The sequence below is a fragment of the Arvicola amphibius genome, chromosome 15 (assembly GCF_903992535.2).
Source record: "Arvicola amphibius chromosome 15, mArvAmp1.2, whole genome shotgun sequence".
Classification (NCBI taxonomy): Eukaryota; Metazoa; Chordata; class Mammalia; order Rodentia; family Cricetidae; genus Arvicola; species Arvicola amphibius.
In genome coordinates, this window is record NC_052061.1 from 32,859,950 (window position 1) to 32,878,381 (window position 18,432).

Here is an 18,432-nt window from a genome sequence, read left to right on the forward strand (position 1 = left end):
CCATTCATAACAGCAGCAAAATTACAGGTATGAAATAGCAACAAAAATAATTTTATAGCTGGGCAATGATAGCGCACACCTTTAATCCCAACATTCGGGAGGCAGAAGCAGATGGATCTCTGAGTTTGAGGCCAACCTGGTCTACACAGCAAGTTCCAGGACAGCCAGGGATACACATAAAAACCCTGTCTCAAAAAAAAAAAAACCCAAACAAACAAATATAATTTTACGGTTGGGGTCACAACATGGTTTGTTTTGGATTTTTGTTTGCTTGTTTTTTGAGACAGGGTATCTCTGTGTATCTATCTCTGGCTGTCCTGGAACTCTCTTTGTAGACACTGAACTCACAGAAATTCGCCTGCCTCTGCCCTTCCAGTGCTGGGATTAAAGGCATGCACCACCACCACCCAGCCCCAAATTTTAAATTTTTTATTACATTTATTTATTCCTTTATTTATTTGAGTGTGTGTAAGAGAGAGAGAGGAAAAGGAAGGGGAGTGGAGGAAGAGACTAGATCAGAGTAACCTACAGAAGTCAATTCTTTCCATCCACCAAGTGGGTCCTGGGACTTTAACTCAGATCGCTGGACCAGTCCTCCCAAATTAGAACATCGCATTTAAAAAAAGACATTTAGAAAGTAGATTCCTTCTCATACAGGTCAATGATTACAACTATGAACCAAGAATTCTGTAGACTCATCTCTTCCTCCAGGGAAATACATGTACTGAAACCCAGGAAGAAGACAAATCTTGGGTAGAACATGGATGTCTGGCTCCCGAGCCTCAAGCCCACGTAGGAAGTCACATGTCACTAATGAGAAGGAATACAAACTGCATGGGTGACCTAGCATGAGCCACTCAGAGCTCACTTCCTCCTCAGGTGAGTAAGGGTATTTAAATTTACAAATAATTACTTATCTCTATCCATACACACTTGATGAAAAAAAATAAGGTTAATAAAGAAAAAACCATTAGCTGGTGGTGGTGCACACCTTTAATCCCAGCACTCAGGAGGCAGAGGCAGGTGGATCTCTGTGAGTTTGTCGATGACAGCATGGTCTACAGAGTAAGTTCCAGGACAGGCTCCAAAGCTACACAGAGAAACCCTGTCTCAAAAAACCTTGAAAAAAGAAAAAAAGGAAAACCCCTGACTTTTCACTTTAAAAAAAAGCCTGCACAAAGATCTTAAGTCAGCAGTGAAGCACCATGTTTCTCCTATCAGAAACACTTCAAAGGTGGGCTGCTATCAGCACTCTACCATTCCAAATAAGAACTAAAATGGGAAAGGTGCAGCTAGAAAGCAAGCAAGCTAGGGGACATAAGTAACATCCTCCAGATGATTGGAGCAGCTCCAAACTCCAGTCACATCCGTGTTTTGTTCTTTGGGACAGGGCCTCACTATGGAGCCCTGACCAACCTGGAAGGCTTCAAACTCAGAAATTCACCTGTCTCCACCTCTGTATGCTCAGCTCCACCACATCTGCTAACTTCTCCCAAAGTGACACAGGGGAATGGTGGTGACTGGCAAGAACCTGGTGAGAACCCAGTCCTTGAGCTTTCTTGTGTATGTGCCCAACTTACATGGCAGCATGGGTACTGGGGTAGACAGAATGAGTGAGAAAGGAGCCTCAGGAAATAGACTCCCGTGGGGTCATGTTATACCCGGTCACAAAGCTAACACGGAAATTAATCCATTCTCCAGGGTCTGTGCTGCACCTTCAGATCCCGGAATGATACAGGCCACTCCTCCGGGAAAGCCCAAGCATGCTGGATGGTGCCAGAGGGAGTGAGCACTTGGCACCAGCCTTCCCTGACACTACAGAAATGACAAACCAAGAGAGGCAGTGAGACGTGTCCAAAGCCACTAAAACTGTTGTGTTCGAGCATGGACTCCTGTCTCCTGGTTCTCCATCCGAGGATCTCTTCATCACACAGTCAAGACTTCAGAAGTATCTGGGCCCAGCAGAATTTGACCTCACCAGGTCAAAGCCTGAATTGTTTGCTCACTTCACTAGGTAGTGAGTCAACACACCTCTGCTGAGCCCCTTTCTGTCATGGGGCTCACAGCTTTTTTCTGTTTTTCTTCTCTTTTAGACGGGCTTGCTATGTAGCCTTAATTGACCTTGAACTCACTACGTAACCTGGGCTGGCCTCTAATTTGCAGTAATCCTCCTGCCTAAACTCCTGAGTGCTGGGATTACTGGCACGTGCCACTCAGCCTACCACACAGCTCTACTCTAGACCATTACACCACGGTCAGCTCCTCGAGGAAGGATTGTCTCAATTTTTCGGGACTCGCGCAGTACCTAGCAAAGTGCTGAGCTCAGGAAGTGAACGAAACTGGGTGAAGCTGAGACTAGGTGGATTCCTATCTGATGTGAGGAACAATGATTCTGAGGGTTTTGTTTTTGTTTTGTTTTGATTTTTGAGACGGGTTTTCTTTAGTTTTTGGTTCCTGTCCTGAAACTAGCTTTTGTAGACCAGGCTGGCCTCAAACTCACAGAGATCCACCTGCCTCTGCCTCCCGAGTGCTGGGATTAAAGGCATATGCCACCACTGCCTGGCTTCTGAGGTATTTTTAAGGGGCAGAAAGTAGCCACAATGATGATCCAACATCCTCCACAACAATGGTAGCCTATTGGGTTTTGGAGGTTATCTGAAGTCCAAGTAAGTTTGTCCACAAGCTTCCAGACCTAACTCTACGGGGAAAACCAGGAGTAAAGAGTTAGTTAGCTAGCCACAGAGGCAAGATTTATGAATGGTGGAAAAAAAATTGCCCATCTCCAATGCCACCCACCAACAATTTTTTGCCCACATTAAAGCAAGATAACCTTTCACCTATAAAGATCCTGAACCAAGCTGGGCAGCTGCAATGAATACCTTTAATTCCAGCACTCAGGAGGCAGAGGTAGGTGGGTCTCTGAGTCTCTGAGTTCGAGGCCAGCCTGGTCTACAGAGTGAGTTCCAGGACAGTCAAAACTACACAGAGAATCCCTGTGTCAAAAAAGAAAAAAAAAAAAGACAGAAATCTCTCAGTAATCTCAGGAATGAGTACTTCTCACCATCACATCATAACAAGGCAAACATACACCAGACAAACATTCTTGTCATTTTAGACAAAAATTTCTGAACAGGAGCAGCTGCAGACTTGAAGAGAACTCTGCTTTCTATAACAGGGAGACTGTCACAGCAATTCCACTTCTAGAAACAATGCTACAGCCGGGCGGTGGTGGCGCACGCCTTTAATCCCAGCACTTGGGAGGCAGAGGCAGGCGGATCTCTGTGAGTTCAAGACCAGCCTGGTCTACAAGAGCTAGCTCCAGGACAGGCTCTAAAGCTGCAGAGAAACCCTGTCTCGAAAAACCAAAAAATAAAAAATAAAATAAAATAAAATAAAATAGAAACAATGCTACAAAACCACTTTCATAAGAGTACAGATATGTGCTGTGGAATATTACTTTAACTATGTAAAGATGTGTTACTTTTGTTTATGCTGCATTTGTTTAAGAGGTAAAGATGTGTGGACAGCCATTAGCTAGGCAGAGGAGGGATAGGTGGGGCTGGTAGGCAGACAGAATAAGTAGGAGGACTAATCTAGGCTGCAGAGAGAACGTTCCCAGGGCCAGACAGACAGGGAAGAAGAATGAAGATAGGACATACAGAAGGAAATAAAGGTAAGAAAGGCCCAAGGCAAACGTAGGTGAAGAGAAACAGGTTAAGTTATAAGAGCTAGCTAGAGGCCAGGTGGTGGCGGCGCACGGCTTTGATCGATCCTAGCACTAGGGAGGCAGACACAGACAGATCTCAGGGAGTTCAAGGCCAGCCTGGTCCACAAAATGAGTTCCAGAACAGTCAAGGCTGTTACTTAGAGAAACATTGTCTTGGGGGAAGGGGGAACAACAAAGTTAGCTAGAAATGAGCATAAACTAAGGTCGAGCATTCATAACTAATAAGAAGTCTCTTTGTCATTTCTGTATCATGATCAGGGGCCAGCAATCCAAGAAAGCCTGCTACTAATAAGTGTGTGAAAAAAATTCTTTAACATGACGACAAACTAGGGCCTGGAAATACAGCCAGTGTCAGAGCTCGTGCCTAGCATGTGAGAGCTCTGGATGCAAACCCAGCATAGAGAAAGTAATTTCTTTTTAAACTGGAAAATAAGATTTGGGGGATGGCTCAGCTGGTAAACTATCTGTGCTGAACCCATGAGGATCTGAGTTTGCAGACCCAGCACTCATGTAAAAAGCTGAGCACTGTGGCACAGGAATGTCATCCCAACACTGAGGAGAGGGAGGCAGGAGGGTTCCTGGAGATCACTGGCTGGCAATTCTCTCCCACATGGTGGCTCACAACCACCTCTAACTCTGGTTCCAGAAGATCCTATGCTCTCTTAGGACCTCCACAGACACACATGCAGGCAAAACACTCATGCATATAAAATGAAAATAAATAAATCTAAAAAAACTTTTTTTAAAAAATAAGAGAATGATAGAGAAGACATCTGACATTTACCTTAGGCCTCCACGTGTAGGTGCACACAAACACATTAACCACTGTGCCATCTTTCTAGACCCTTTGTTGTTTTGTTTGATTTTTTTTTTCAAGAAGGGTTTCTTTGTATAACAGCTCTGGCTGTCATGGAACTTGCTTGCTTTGTAGAGCAGATTGGTCTCAAACTCACAGAGATCTGCCTGCTTCTGTCTCCTAAGTGTTGGGATTAAAGGCGTGAATGCCCACTGCCTGGCCTGGCATCCCATAAAGTTTTTTTAATTCAAAAATTTTTAAATCAGAAGGTAAAACCAGCATCTGTCCCTAAAAAGCCCTTATCTGCCACTTTCTCTTATGTTTTAACTTTTATGGGGCATTTTCTGTTGTTTTGAAATAGGGTCTCCCTACCTAGCTTAGGTTGGTTTTGAACATGAAATCCTTCTGCCTTGGTCTCCCAAGTGCTGAGATTACAGATGTGTATAACCATGCCTGGTTTTTAACTTTTAATATCATTAATAATTGTTACTATATTTTTCTTGGTGTTTTAGACATAGGGTTTCTCTATGTAGCCCCGGCTGTCCTGGAACTCACTCTGTAGACCAGGCTGGCCTCAAACTCAAGGATCAACCTGCCTCTGCCTCCTGAATGCTGGGACATTGTGCTGCCACAATTGCTATAGTTTTTATTATTTACTGCGTTTCTTATTTTTTTAAAATATTTATTTTTACTATGTATACAATATTCTGTCTGTGTGTGTGCCTGCTGGCCAGAAGAGAACATCATACCCCATTACAGATGGTTGTGAGCCACCATGTGGTTGCTGGGAATTGAACTCAGGACCTTTGGAAGAGCAGGCAATGCTCTTAACCTCTGAGCCATCTCTCCAGCCCCTCTTACTTTTTTTTTTTTTTTTTGAGATGGGGGTTTATGTTGCCCTTGCTGGTCTTAAACTCCTAAGCTCAAGCAATACCTCTGCCTCAGTCCGCTAAGGAGTTGGCACCACAATCATACACCACCATGCCCACCTATGGCTTTTTGAGCTATATTTTGGGACCCCACTTTTCTTTTTTTTTTTTGGTTTTTCGAGACGGGGGGACCCCACTTTTCAAGGACAACAGCTGAACACTGTCCTCATGGTAACAGTTGGTAGACAACGACCCCATCTTGCTGAGAACGAGACTTCCAAGGTTTCTTTTGTTTCCCCACTTTGTCATGATCCCCAAATCTAAGACCTCCCACCATCAGAAATACAGATCTAGTAATTTACCAAGTTCTCCCTTCCAACCCACAACATATTTACTGATATCCTGTTTCAAACTAGAAACTCTTTAGGGCAGTGATAAAAAAAAAAGTAAGGTATAGTCTTTGCTCTCATGGAATTTATACCCTGGACAGTGCTTTTTTTTCCTGAGACAAGTTCTCACCATGTATATAGTTCTGGTTGTTATGGAACTCACTATGTAGACCAGGCTGGCCTTGAACCCACAGAGACCTGCCTGCCTCTGTCTCTCAAGTGCTGGGATTAAAGGTGTGTGTCACTAAACCCAGCTGACCATCATTCGTATGATTCCTTGAAAGGCTACTTCAAACCTGTAGCCTGAAAAAGTCTCTCAGATAATTTCCTTACAGCAAATGAAAACATCACATTTTCATTACCTTAACATCTAATACCCTGACAATGCAAGACTGTATCAAAAATTAGTTCCGTGATGACCTACCTAGCCAATACTAAAATTTCTGGAGGGAAGGGTGTTTGGAGAAGCCTCTTTCCAGCTCTCAATAACTGGGATTGCTTCCCTCTTTCTAGAGTTTTACTTCTCAGATATGCACAGAGGACACTCCTGTGCAATGATCTGGACCAGTGCAGACAGCCCCTCTCAGCTACACTGCAGTGTCAGGCCAATGGCTTCAGCTGCGTACAGCATGACCACATCATCACACAGCTGCTTAAGTGCTAGGAAGGTCAGAGCTGAGCATATAACACGCTCACGCTTACAAAGCCACATAATAGGCCAAACCAAATTCTCACCCATTTAACCATGACTTGTGACTCTGACACAAAACCTCCGCATCTATTTCAAATTCCACAGGCACTCAGAGCTCAAGGGTACTCTGTGGCAAGTGCCAAGAAAATCAGAGATGTGAAAGTACAGCTCACCGTCAGAGGCAAACAAGTTCCCTGAAGGCTGCACTTTCCCTGGCTTATTTATACAATTTAAGCACAGGATTACAATTAGACCTAGTGAACTCGCTTACTCAGAAGCAAACATCCCCTAGCGAGTTAGATCCCAAAGACCTTCTAGGGAAGTGGCCAACTGCATCTATCTGATGAGAAGTAGTGTTACCAGAGCTCTCGGATGCCTAGAAGTGACCTTGAAGAAACCAGAGAGCACAAGGCACCTTCCTACACACAGCTCAATGTGAAGAACAACTTCAAAAGATGATTTTCTGGGCCTGGTGGGAAAGGCCCATAATATAATCCAAGTTACTCAGGAAGCTGAGGCAGGAAAATCCCAAGACCTGTCTTAGTTACAGAGTAAGTTCAAGACCAGCCTCGGCAACTTAGTAAAACCCTATCTCAAAATCAAAAGTGAAAAAGCGGGCTGGGGTTATACCTCACTGCTAGAGTTCTTGACTAGGTCCAACACTTAGTATTAGGGAAAAACAAAACAGAGACATCAACTACAATGGGGCTGGCAAGAGTTCAGTGGGTGAAGGCACCTGCTTCCAAGACTGACAACCTGCATTACAACCCAGAACCAACTATCACTCACACACACACACACACACACACACACACACACGAAAAAAGGAAAAGGAACACAGAAAGATGAAAATTTCTGGAGCTAGGGGTTGTAGCTCAATAGCGTAGAGTATATAATTGGCTTATGTTTGATTAGTATGCATAGGGCCTGGGTTTGATATCCAACACTGGAAGAAAAAAAAGATGAAAGACACTATGGACATTAGTAAATTGGTTCCATGTAGAAAATCTCAAGTGTACTCAGCATTTCATACATACTATATCACCCATCTGCACTCTAAGGAGATTTAGTGAAGTAACATGACTCTCCTACCTTGGATATGGGGAAATAGAACTCAGAGACTCTCAGGATGCTAAAAAGCCAGTAACAGAGCTGGGCAGTGGTGGCGCACGCCTTTAATCTCAGCACTTGGGAGGCAGAGGCAGGCGGATCTCTGTGAGCTCGAGGCCAGCCTGGTCTACAGAGTGAGCTCCAGGCCGGCCTGGTCTACAGAGTGAGCTCCAGGCCGGCCTGGTCTACAGAGGGAGCTCCAGGCCGGCCTGGTCTACAGAGTGAGTTCCAGGACGGCCTGGTCTACAGAGTGAGTTCCAGGACAGCCTGGTCTACAGAGGGAGTTCCAGGCCAGCCTGGTCTACAGAGGGAGTTCCAGGCCAGCCTGGTCTACAGAGGGAGTTCCAGGACGGCCTGGTCTACAGAGTGAGTTCCAGGACAGCCTGGTCTACAGAGGGAGTTCCAGGACAGCCTGGTCTACAGAGTGGACAGCCTGGTCTACAGAGGGAGCTCGAGGACAGCCTGGTCTACAGAGTGAGTTCCAGGACAGCCTGGTCTACAGAGTGAGCTCGAGGCCAGCCTGGTCTACAGAGCGAGTTCCAAGACGGCCAGGGCTGCACAGAGAAACCCTGCCTCGAAGAAAACAAACAACAACAAAAGCCAATAATCTAATTTAGGTCTTTCAAAATTTTCCAAGATATAGGCAACAAATCCATAACAAGAGTCCACAAGGCCGCAGTTTCTGAAGCAATAACACAAAATCTTCATCCAAGGAAATACAGTAATGTCTTTAGCTTTGGCTTTTTTCATTTTCTTTTCTTTTCTTTCTTTTTTTTTTTTTTTATGTGTAGCCTAGGCTGGCGTCGAACTCGTAATCCTCCTGCCTCTGCCTCTTTCAGCAAATCCTACCAGCATGTGCCATCACAACCAAGACAGTGTCTCACTCTATAGCCCAAGATGGTCTAGGGAACTCACTATTAAGCAAGACTGACCTCAAACTCACAGCGATCCTCCTGCCTCAACATCCAGAATGCTGGGATTACTGATGTGCACCATCATGACCTGCTTTTGTCGTTTTTTAAAATATAGATTTCTGAAATGGGGACACAGCTCATTTGATAGAATGCAAAACATCCTGGGAACAATTCCTATACAGGGGGAAGAAGACTTAAAAACACAGGTCTTAGGATTGGAGAGATGGCTCAGCAGTTAAGAGCACTGGCTGCTCTTCCAGAGGTCCTGAGTTCAATTCCCAGCACCCACATGGTGGTTTACAACCATCCGTAATGAGACCTGGTGCCCCCTTCTGGCTTGCAGGCATACATGCAGGCAGAACACTGAACACATAATACATTTTTAAAAAATACAGTTCTCTATCTCATATCCTGTTTCTTATTTTCGTTTTGCTTTGTGAGACAGGGTCTCACTCTGTAGCCCTGGCCGACCTGGTACCCAATTCACAGTCTGGGGTAGCCTCATCCCCATGGTCATCCTCCTTCAGTTTCCCAGATGCTGGGGTTACGGCACTGGAGCGACCACACAACTTCCGAACTCAAACTGTAAACTGACCATGTAGCTTACATGTCATTTAAGTGCTAGGAGTACAGTCTCCATCACCATCACCAACAACAAAAGACAGAGTGAAAAAAATTCCCCCACGAGAACCTCTGGAAGTTGTATCAGATTCTTTCAACTTTTGGGCATCCCCCTGCTTCTGCCCTGGCGTGCAAGTGATCACAGGCACCCTATCTGGGCTTTGGGGTATTTTGTTTGCGAGACAGAGGCTGGTGGTTCTAAACATACTGCGAAGCCTATGCTGGCCTTTACTGTCACCCTGCCTCCATCTCATACATGGGATTAGAAGTGTATCCTACCTTTTTAATTTAAAAAAAATTTTTTTGAGACCGAGTTTCTCTGTGAAACAGCCCTGGCTGTCCAGGAATTCACTCTGTAGATCAGACTGGCCTCGAACTCAACAGGATCCGCCTGCCTCTGCCTCCCTAGTGCTGGGATTAAAGGTGTGCGTTACCACCACCTCGCTGTATCCCACCATTTCTACTAAGAATGAAACTCTTGAATTTTTTTTGTTTTGTTTTGTTTTTCGAGGGTTTCTCTGTAGCTTTGGGCCTGTCCTAGAACTAGCTCTTTTTTTTTTTTTTTTTTTTTTTTTTTTTGGTTTTTCGAGACGGGCTCTTGTAGACCAGGCTTGTCTCGAACTCACAGAGATCCACCTGCCTCTGCCTCCCGAGTGCTGGGATTAAAGACGCCGCCCGGCAACTCTTGAATTTGAATCTTGGAAAATTACTCCAAAGATTTTTAGGTTATTAAGGTTGAAGAGGAAGAAGCAGCACCTATCACACATAGATAGGTGTTTGCTGTGACTGTCTCAGCTGCTGGCTATGACAGATGCTCCACCGTACGGCTTAATCTGTATCCATTCAAGCCGGTGCCGCAACAGCCTTAATTAAACACCACTGCTATGTGCAAGCAAGGGAGAAGGAAGAGACGCCGCTGGTAGATTCTTAAGGACACATGTAAATTTCCTATACTGGTGGGTGAGGGTGGAATGAAAGGAAGAAGTTCCCAAACCGAGAAAGTAGCTTATCTGAACCTCAAGGGTATGGAACCACGGAGCTAACAGGAGGCTTACATGCCTCAGCGATACACTCCAGAAAAGCAGCACAGCGCCCGAAAGCAGACTGTAGGGCTAGGCCTCAGCAAATGATGACGAGCTCTGAATGCCGCAGCCTAGAAGGGTCAGTTTTTCCCTACAGTGACTAGGGAGGCGGTTACAACGAGTGATTTTTCAGGTGGGAATTATCACTGCAGCAACTTCACAGAAGACTGGGCGGGGATGGGGCACTCCTTGGAGGAAGTTTGACAGGTTTGCCGTGCAAGCGACCCAGCTGGACTCTGGCCCGTTTTCCAGCCAGTACATGGAAGGAGATCGGTGGCCCCCGCAGGACCCTGGCGTTTTACTGGCAAAGGCAGGATGTAGAGCAGGCGCCGCATACAAGGTTAGATCAACCTGACCCGCTCTGGGTGCGGGACGGCTGAGCCACAGCCAGGGCGGCTGACCACGTCCATCGCGCCCAAGGCCGCAGCAGGTTTTGAGGCCACGCCAGGCGACCGTGGGTGGCCACGGCCCGGACCGCTCCCCAGCCCGCAGGCCCCAGTGCACAGGGGCCGAGGGCTCGGAGTTGCACTGCGGCGGCCCGGCAGCGCCAAGCCCACGCCGCGGCTGAGCTCGCCAGCCCCTCACGCCGGTCAGGCCGAAGCCCCGAGCCGGAAGGCCTCACCTCGCGCGGCCGGCGGGCTCTTCGGAGTCTCGGCGGGTCAGCCCACCGTCTCCCGGCCCAGGCCACGGACGCCGCCGCCATTCTCTCGCGTCAGCGTCGTGACGTCATTACTGCGCGCGCCTGACGCCAAAACAAACTTGGGCGGCCTACAGGGAGGAACCGAGGCGGACCCTCCGCCTGGCGGGCGCGGTGGGCGTCCTCTGAGGACCTGCCAATCAACGTCTTCCGGGCGGAGAAGGGCTCTCCGGGAGGGTGGGTCTATTTGTGGCTCGAAGCCGCTGGGCAGCGGGTTATGGGAGGGACCCTGAAGACTGCGAAGATGGGGAGAAAATGTCTAGGTTACAGAGCTGAAAGGGCTCGTGAAAGGCGAGGAGAGAGCACAGTGAGCGCAGAGGTTTCTCGAACTGGCCCTGGATCTCCGCAGATGACTGACTTAGATCTCATTAATTAAATGTGTTTGTTCTGTTTCATTTGAAGCTCGATCTGACTCTGTCACTCTGGCTGACCAGGAATATATACTACGCAGTCCAGGCTGGGCTCGAACTCTCGGAAATCCTCCTACCTCGGCCTCCCGGAATGAGGGATTACTGATGTCCTGTCTCAAAAGAAAAATGAACAGTGTGTTGACAGACACCTGTAATCCTGGCAGTCGGGATCTAAAGGAGCACTGCAGTGAGAGATCAAGAATACCTGGGATGGGGCTGGAGGGACAGCTCAGCACTTCAGAGCACTGGCTGTTCTTTCAGAGGACCCACATGGCAGCTCACAGCTGTCTGTAACTCTAATGCCAGGGGATCTGACACCCTCACACCAATACACATAAAATAAACTTTAAAGTATTCAAAAAAGAATACCTAGGCTATATATAGAGTTCTAGGTCAGCTTGGAATATAAACTGGGACCTTATTTCAAAACCGCCACCATGAAAATTGTTTCTCAAAGAGTAGTGGAATTACTGAAAGCAAGGACTTTATCTATGGTGCACACCTTTAGTCCCAGCACTTTGGGAAGCAGAGGCAGATGGATTTTCAGAGGTTCCAAAACCAGCGTGGTCTGTAAAGAAACAGGTGGCTTCAAGGCCAGCATGGTTTATGTACAAACAGGACAGCCAAGGCTGCCGCACAGTGAGACCTTGCCTAAAAAAGAACATTGACTTTGGGACCAAACCTGGGATCAAATCTCAGGTCTGACCTTTCCACAGTTGTGTGAATTCTTAGGGGAGACATCTCCCTCAAACCACTTTACGTATTGTTTTCCTAGCTTTATAATGATTGTAAACCTAATTAGCCAGTCAGTGGTGGTGCACACCTTTAATCCCAGCACTCAAGAGGCAAAGGCAGGCAGATATCTGAGTTTGAGGCCAGTCTGGTCTATATAGAGAGCTCCAGGATAGCCAGAATTACACAAGAGAAACCCTGTCTGGGGAAAAAATATTATAATCATAATCCCAACCTCACAGAAAATATTAAATAATATATAGAACTCCAGGGTTAATGACACTCAGATATTTATACAACACTTTCATTTGACAGAGATTTGGCAAATAAATTAACCAATATTTATCAAATATTCAGGTGCACCATGGTTTGGGCCCTAGGGAAAAGCACGGGTCTGGTATCAAAGTGTGCAGTTGTGGTGGCACCTGAAGCCAGACCATCTGAACAACAGACTGCACTTTGTCTATAGACCTACAGCTGCAGAACACTATCATTGCAATGCTCGGGCCTAGGCAGCTGTGCCCAGGCCCCAGCATCTTGGCTATCATCCCACCCCTTTGCTCTAGCTCCGAGATAAAACCCATAAAGCCTTTAAGCCCCTGACCAGAGAGCAAATTCTTCCCCCACTCATCCTCCCAACCCAGCCCATGGAAGAGTAGGGACTTAGGGAGTAAAACATCAGGGTAAAAATAGGTCACTGTAGGAGGATGGTAATCCCCAACAATGGCTGACCAGAGCAGCCAGCCCTGCTCAGAGAGGCATGCTGCTCCTGACCATTTAATAGATCTAGAAAACTTTTAGGATCTGAAGCCCCAACCTATCCCCCCAACCCTAACTGTATGCTCAGACTAAGGGAGATGTCCCAAAATGACATAGCCTCTACACTGGACTTATTCTCAGTCCAAGGTCTTGTTGACTAAAAGATGCCTATGTTAAAGTTATTTATAGATTCTTTCATTCCAAATACTCCATACTGCACTTTCTTTTTCATATAATTAATTTTATTTTTTTGTTTTTCGAGACAGGGTTTCCCTGTGTAACAGTCCTAGCTGTCCTGTAACTAGCTTTTGTAGACCAGGCTGGCCTTGAATTCACAGGGATTCACCTGCCTCTGCCTCCCAAGTGCTGGGTTTAAAGGCATGCGCCACCACCACCCAGCCGATTTATTTTTATTTTATGTACATCGGTGGTTTGCCTGCATGTATCTCTGTGTGAGTGTTGGATCCCCTGAGCTGGAGTTACAGACAGTTGTAAGCAGCCATGTGGGTGCTGGGAATTGAACCTGAGTCCTCTAAAAGAGCAGTCAGTGCTCTTAACGACTGAGCCATCTCTCCAGATCCCCATAGTGCACTCTTTATCCTTAGACTGGGTGCTAGGGACACAGAAAGTACCACTTACCTTTGAGGAGTCCACAGCTGGGAATTTTCACTGGGACTTGGGAATTATAAACCAGTGTTACAATGAGACAGAGAAAAGCACAAGTTCTGTGTCTATCTAGAGGTAGTTTTAATTCAGCTTATATACAGAGTTACAGAGTACTTTCTAGAAGAGGTGATACTAAGCAAGATATAGCTGTTTCTTGTTGACCAAGAAGAAATAGGAAAGAATATTTTATTAAAAATATAGATGTAGCCGGGCGATGGTGGCGCACGCCTTTAATCCCAGCACTCGGGAGGCAGAGGCAGGCGGATCTCTGTGAGTTCAAGACCAGCCTGGTCTACAAGAGCTAGTTCCAGGACAGGCTCCAAAGCCACAGAGAAACCCTGTCTCGAAAAACCAAAAAAAAAATATAGATGTATAGGGCCAGCACAATAAGTTGCCAAGCATGGTGACCTGAGTTCAATCCCCAAAATTGGTATAGCGGAAGGAGAGAATTAGCTCCTGCTAGTTGTTCTTCTGACCACCACATGTGTACTGTGGCACACCCACAGCTCTCATGCCCCCCCCTCTCACACACACACACACACACACACACAAACACACACACACGAAGTGTATTTTTTTTTATATTTATTTATTTATTATGTATACAATACTCTATCTTGTGTGTATGTCTGCAGGCCAGAAGAGGGAACCAGACCCCATTACAGATGGTTGTGAGCCACCATGTGGTTGCCGGGAATTGAACTCAGGACCTTTGGAAGAGCAGGCAATGCTCTTAACCTCTGAGCCATCTCTCCAGCCCCGAAGTGTATTTTGTAAAACACATATACAGCCCTGGCAAGGTGCTACAATTTCAGGACAGCCAGGACTACATAGTGAGACTCCCCCCAAAAAGATACACCCAAAAGAATGAAAATTCCTTGTTCTTGTAAGAAATGTCTGGTGGCCAAGGTAGCAGATTCAGGATTCTAAGTTTTGTGGGATTTTTTGTTGTTGTTGTTGTTTTGTTTGTTTTGTTTTTGCTGGGTTTTGTTGTTGTTGAGACATGGTTTCTCTGTGTGATTCTGGCTGTTTTGGAACTCTCTAGTCAGGCTGGCCTTGACCTTAGAGATCCACCTGCCTCTGAGTTCTGAGTGAGTTTTGAGATTAAAGGCCTGTGCCTCCACTGCCTGGCTCAGGATTCTTCTTCAGAAATGTGAGGCGAGCAATAACTGGTGGCTAGAAGTGGAGATAAAAGTCTATGTCAATGAGGGAGGCTGGAGAGATGGCTCAGTTTCAAAGTTCTAGTAGAGACCGAAGTTGTGCTCCCAGCACTCATGTGGGGTAGCTCACAAACTTCCATAACTCCAATTCCAGGAGATGTGTGTGGCACCCTCCTCTGAACTCTGGGGGCACCAGGCATGCACATGGAGCACCTGACTGTTCCTCCCTTTCACTGTGCGTGTGTGCATGTGTGTGTGTGCGTCTGTGTGCATGTGCGTGTATGTGTGTGTGTGAACAGCCTCCCAACATGAGTGTCATAAGCCTAGCCTTCCAAGCTTAGTCCCTGCAATGCTAATGGCCTCTTTTGCAAATCCCTCTCCATATCTGCTCACCTTTCTTGTACCACTTCTTTTATGACAAATTTTGATTTTTATTGCTTTATTTTTTGTATTTTAAGACACGGTTTCTCTGTGTAGCCCCGGTTGCTCTGTATACCAGGAAGGCCTTGAACTCACAGAGATCCACCTGCTTCTGTCTTTCAAGTGCTAGGATTAAAAGTGTGCACCACCACCTGTCACCTTGTTATTTCTGATCTTATGAGTACATGAGCATACATATAACAGTGCACACATGGAGGTCAGAGGATAACTTGTCAGAGTCAGACCTCTCCTTCCTTATTGCCTGCACTGTGTGTGTTCACCAAAGTCAACCCTGGGTGTCATTCCTCAGGTGCCATCTACTTGTTTTTGAGATAGGATCTCTTAGTGGCCTGGCTCACAGATTAGGCTATGGCTGGCTCTATATTAAACCCCAGCAATCCACTTGTTTCTGCCTTCCCAAGTGCATGCCACTACACTGACTTTTTACATAGGTCCTAGAGGTCACACTGAGGTCCTCAAGCTTGAGTGGCAAGCACTTTGCTTAGCAAGCTCCCCAGCCCTTCCAAACCAGTTATAAGGCTGCTGTCCTCGTGAGCTATCACATCCTGTGTGCTACCTCCTGTCCTCAAGGACTGGGTAGGTAGAACTGGTCCTGCAGGAACACAGAGCTGGCTTATGCAGGACCTTGTAGGCAAGAGGGGAGGAGTGTAACATAAGCATCAGTTTCTCAACCCAGAAAGTAGAGGGACTGAATAATAGTAGCCCATGAGGCAGCTATGGCGAAGTCCACAAAAGTCATAGTGTTCATTCAAGGAATGGCACCATATGCCTATAATCCTAGCACCTAAGAGGCAGGAGGATCACTCCAAGTTTGAGGCCAGCCTGGTCTACATAGTGAGTTCCAGGGTAGTCAAGAGTTACAAAAGAAGGCACTACTTAATAATAATAATAATAATAATAACAACAATAAATTAACATAGCATTAGCATAGAGTTAACCTTCTCTGTTCTTCTGCCCCCACTGGAATGAATAAGGGCTCTGCCCACACCACTTGCTCTCATTTTATGTCTTCTGAAACACCTTCTTGAATCATTTTGTTTTCTCACTGCAAACCCCAAAGAGCAAGCTTCTGGAGAGCAGAAACCAGATCACTTCCTCGTTATGGCTTCAACTTGTGTAAGTTCAGATCCTGTCAGGGGTCTGAATGTGAACTTCTCTATGGACAGTCTAGTCCAGACCTCAAAAGAGAAGACTGGGCACCAAGCCTGCAGGTCTTGAAGGCTGAGGTGATAGTTTAGCAGAGGGAGGTGCAGGTAAGGCACCAGGAGACGGCAGGAGCCTGAGAGAGACTTCTCCTGGCCACTAGGGGTGAGTTCTGGACCCCATTGGTTCCCCACATCCCTGTCAGGTTGGGAAGGCAGAGAAAGGCTGTGCATTCCGGCAGGTCTTGGTTCTCTACAAGAGCTCTTGGGATCCAAGGTACTCCTGGGATCTAAGGTGTAATGGAAAGAAACCTTAACACTGCCATCATGAAACAAATGTTTGTAAGGTTGGAAGAGTCCCTTGTGGAGGCCCTGAGCCCGCACATTCCATGTTGGGATCAGCTTCTGGGGGCCCCTGCCTTTGCCAAGAGGGTCACAGCCAGGAGAAAAAAAAACAGCTTGGTGCAAATATAAATACCTTTAATGAAAATTATGCACAGCGGCCACTGCATGCAGTGATGGGAGGCAAGGGCACTGTTGGCTAGCCAACCAGACTGTTTAGGCCAGAGGCCCCAGGAGGCAGGCAAATGCCAGAGCAGCAGCAAGCAATGCAGGGGCTGGGGCCGGAGCGAGTGCAGGAGCTGTGGCCCGTAGTGTCTCCTGGTTGGTCTCTGGGCCAGCAACCATCTCCCGAACACTCACAGGAGCGCCACAGAGGATGTGCAAGTTATCTGGGTGGGGGGCACGGCGAGCTTCTCGCTGCAGTGACTCCCACACTGCAGCGGCCTCCTCTGGGCAGCCGGACAGGACCCGAGAGGCACAAGCATGGAAGTCATTCCAGGATCTGTGGGGTTAGGGGAGTTGGGCAGAGATTTTAGAGTGGAAAGAGATTCAAGCCCCTGAGGTTGTTGCCCAGTGGCACAGATTATCAGGTGGTACCTCCCACTGGCCCATTGCCTCCCACCTGCTGGTACCTGCAGACAGTCTGTAGCTCGCCTCCGCGGCCCATGCCATCCCCCAGGCGGATGAGACACTCAGCAAAGCCTTGGTATATGGTATCACAGCGGTTTGGGCCCTCAGAGGCCACAGCTAGAGAGGGTACAGAGACTAGGAATGGGGTGGGAATAGAGAATAGTTGATAGAAAGAGCCAGGGTCCATTCATCAGGACCTTGTTTACCTGGCAGTGCTCTGGGGACATGACTCAGCGTGAAAGAGGTGCCCACAGGGAACCTGAGGCTATCTGGAGATCACTTGTCTTAAAGATAGGATCTGGACTGTGATGTACATGGAAGATGTGATGTGGGAACAGGAAGAGGGTATTGGGTCCAGAGCTCAGCTCCTTCTCTAGTTTCTGGGGCTCTAGGTCAGTTCAGGGATTCAGGGGTATAGGAAGCATAAAGTCATGGGTAGAAGGCAATCTTTTGTAGTTTTAATGAGCTTCAGCTGGAACACCCATTGCCTCCTCCTCAAAGACAAGTGTCTCTGTTGAAGCTGAGCAGCAGGGTGGGGAAGCAAAGCCAGTCACCCTAAGCTCAGGGGTCCATGGCCTGAGTTCTGCTAGGGGTCACAAACTCCCTTTGTCAGAAGAGGGGCTACAGGATTTAGAAGGTCTTCTCCCACAACTGAGCTGTTTGCACAACACTTTCCATGCTGAAGCCACCACCACACTTTCCTAGAGCTCTTACTGTTGATCTCTACCCTAAGCTCTCTGCTCCTTAACCCTACACCCAGTCTAAGAACTCTGAGAAGGGCTGCAGCCTGGGCCCAGGGCGCTCACACTCACCAAGTGGCGGCAGCAGCAGCAACAGCGTCAGGACACAAGGTAGCGGCTGCCAGCGGCAGCGCCAGTGGCAGTGGCAGCAGCAGCACATCATCCCTGGCTGTGAGCCTAGTGTAGGAGCTAGAGGCTTGGAGAGCTGCCTGTGGGCCCAGCCCCCAGAGGAAGGGATCCGGATTGGATAGGAGCTGGAGGCGGGGCCTCATCCTAGCTGTCAGCCCCACCTCCAAGACCCAGATTGACAGAGAAGGAAGGAAGGACCCCAGAGGACAAAACTGCCTAGAGAGGAGATGTGTTGATGCTAAGCCGGCTCTAGGAGCTTTGTCTGAATTGGACGGGGCGATAGGAATAGACAGTTTATCAGATAAGAATGGGTGCCAGGGGACCCCCAGAGTGGGCTGGTTTAGACAGGCTCCCCCAAAGGGAGGAGACAACAGTCACATCAAAG

At 47.2% G+C, this 18,432-nt stretch overlaps 2 protein-coding genes across 2 annotated transcripts in view; both read right to left on the minus strand.

The window, feature by feature from the left end:
- Pskh1 (protein serine kinase H1) overlaps nucleotides 1-10,946 on the minus strand; it is a 31,219-nt gene extending 20,273 nt beyond the window's left edge. Inside the window, exon 1 of the mRNA XM_038312870.2 lies at nucleotides 10,822-10,946. The gene's annotated coding sequence lies outside the window, so the exon portion shown is untranslated. The remainder of the gene's footprint in view (nucleotides 1-10,821) is intronic.
- A 5,818-nt stretch (nucleotides 10,947-16,764) lies between these two features.
- Nrn1l (neuritin 1 like) lies at nucleotides 16,765-18,315 on the minus strand. Its single transcript, XM_038313124.1, has 3 exons — nucleotides 17,991-18,315; nucleotides 17,181-17,295; nucleotides 16,765-17,050 (listed from the first exon to the last, which is right to left on the minus strand). The coding sequence occupies exons 1-3, from the start codon at nucleotides 18,079-18,081 to the stop codon at nucleotides 16,765-16,767; spliced, it is 492 nt and encodes a 163-aa protein (XP_038169052.1). The 5' UTR covers nucleotides 18,082-18,315.
- Nucleotides 18,316-18,432: the final 117 nt, after the last annotated feature.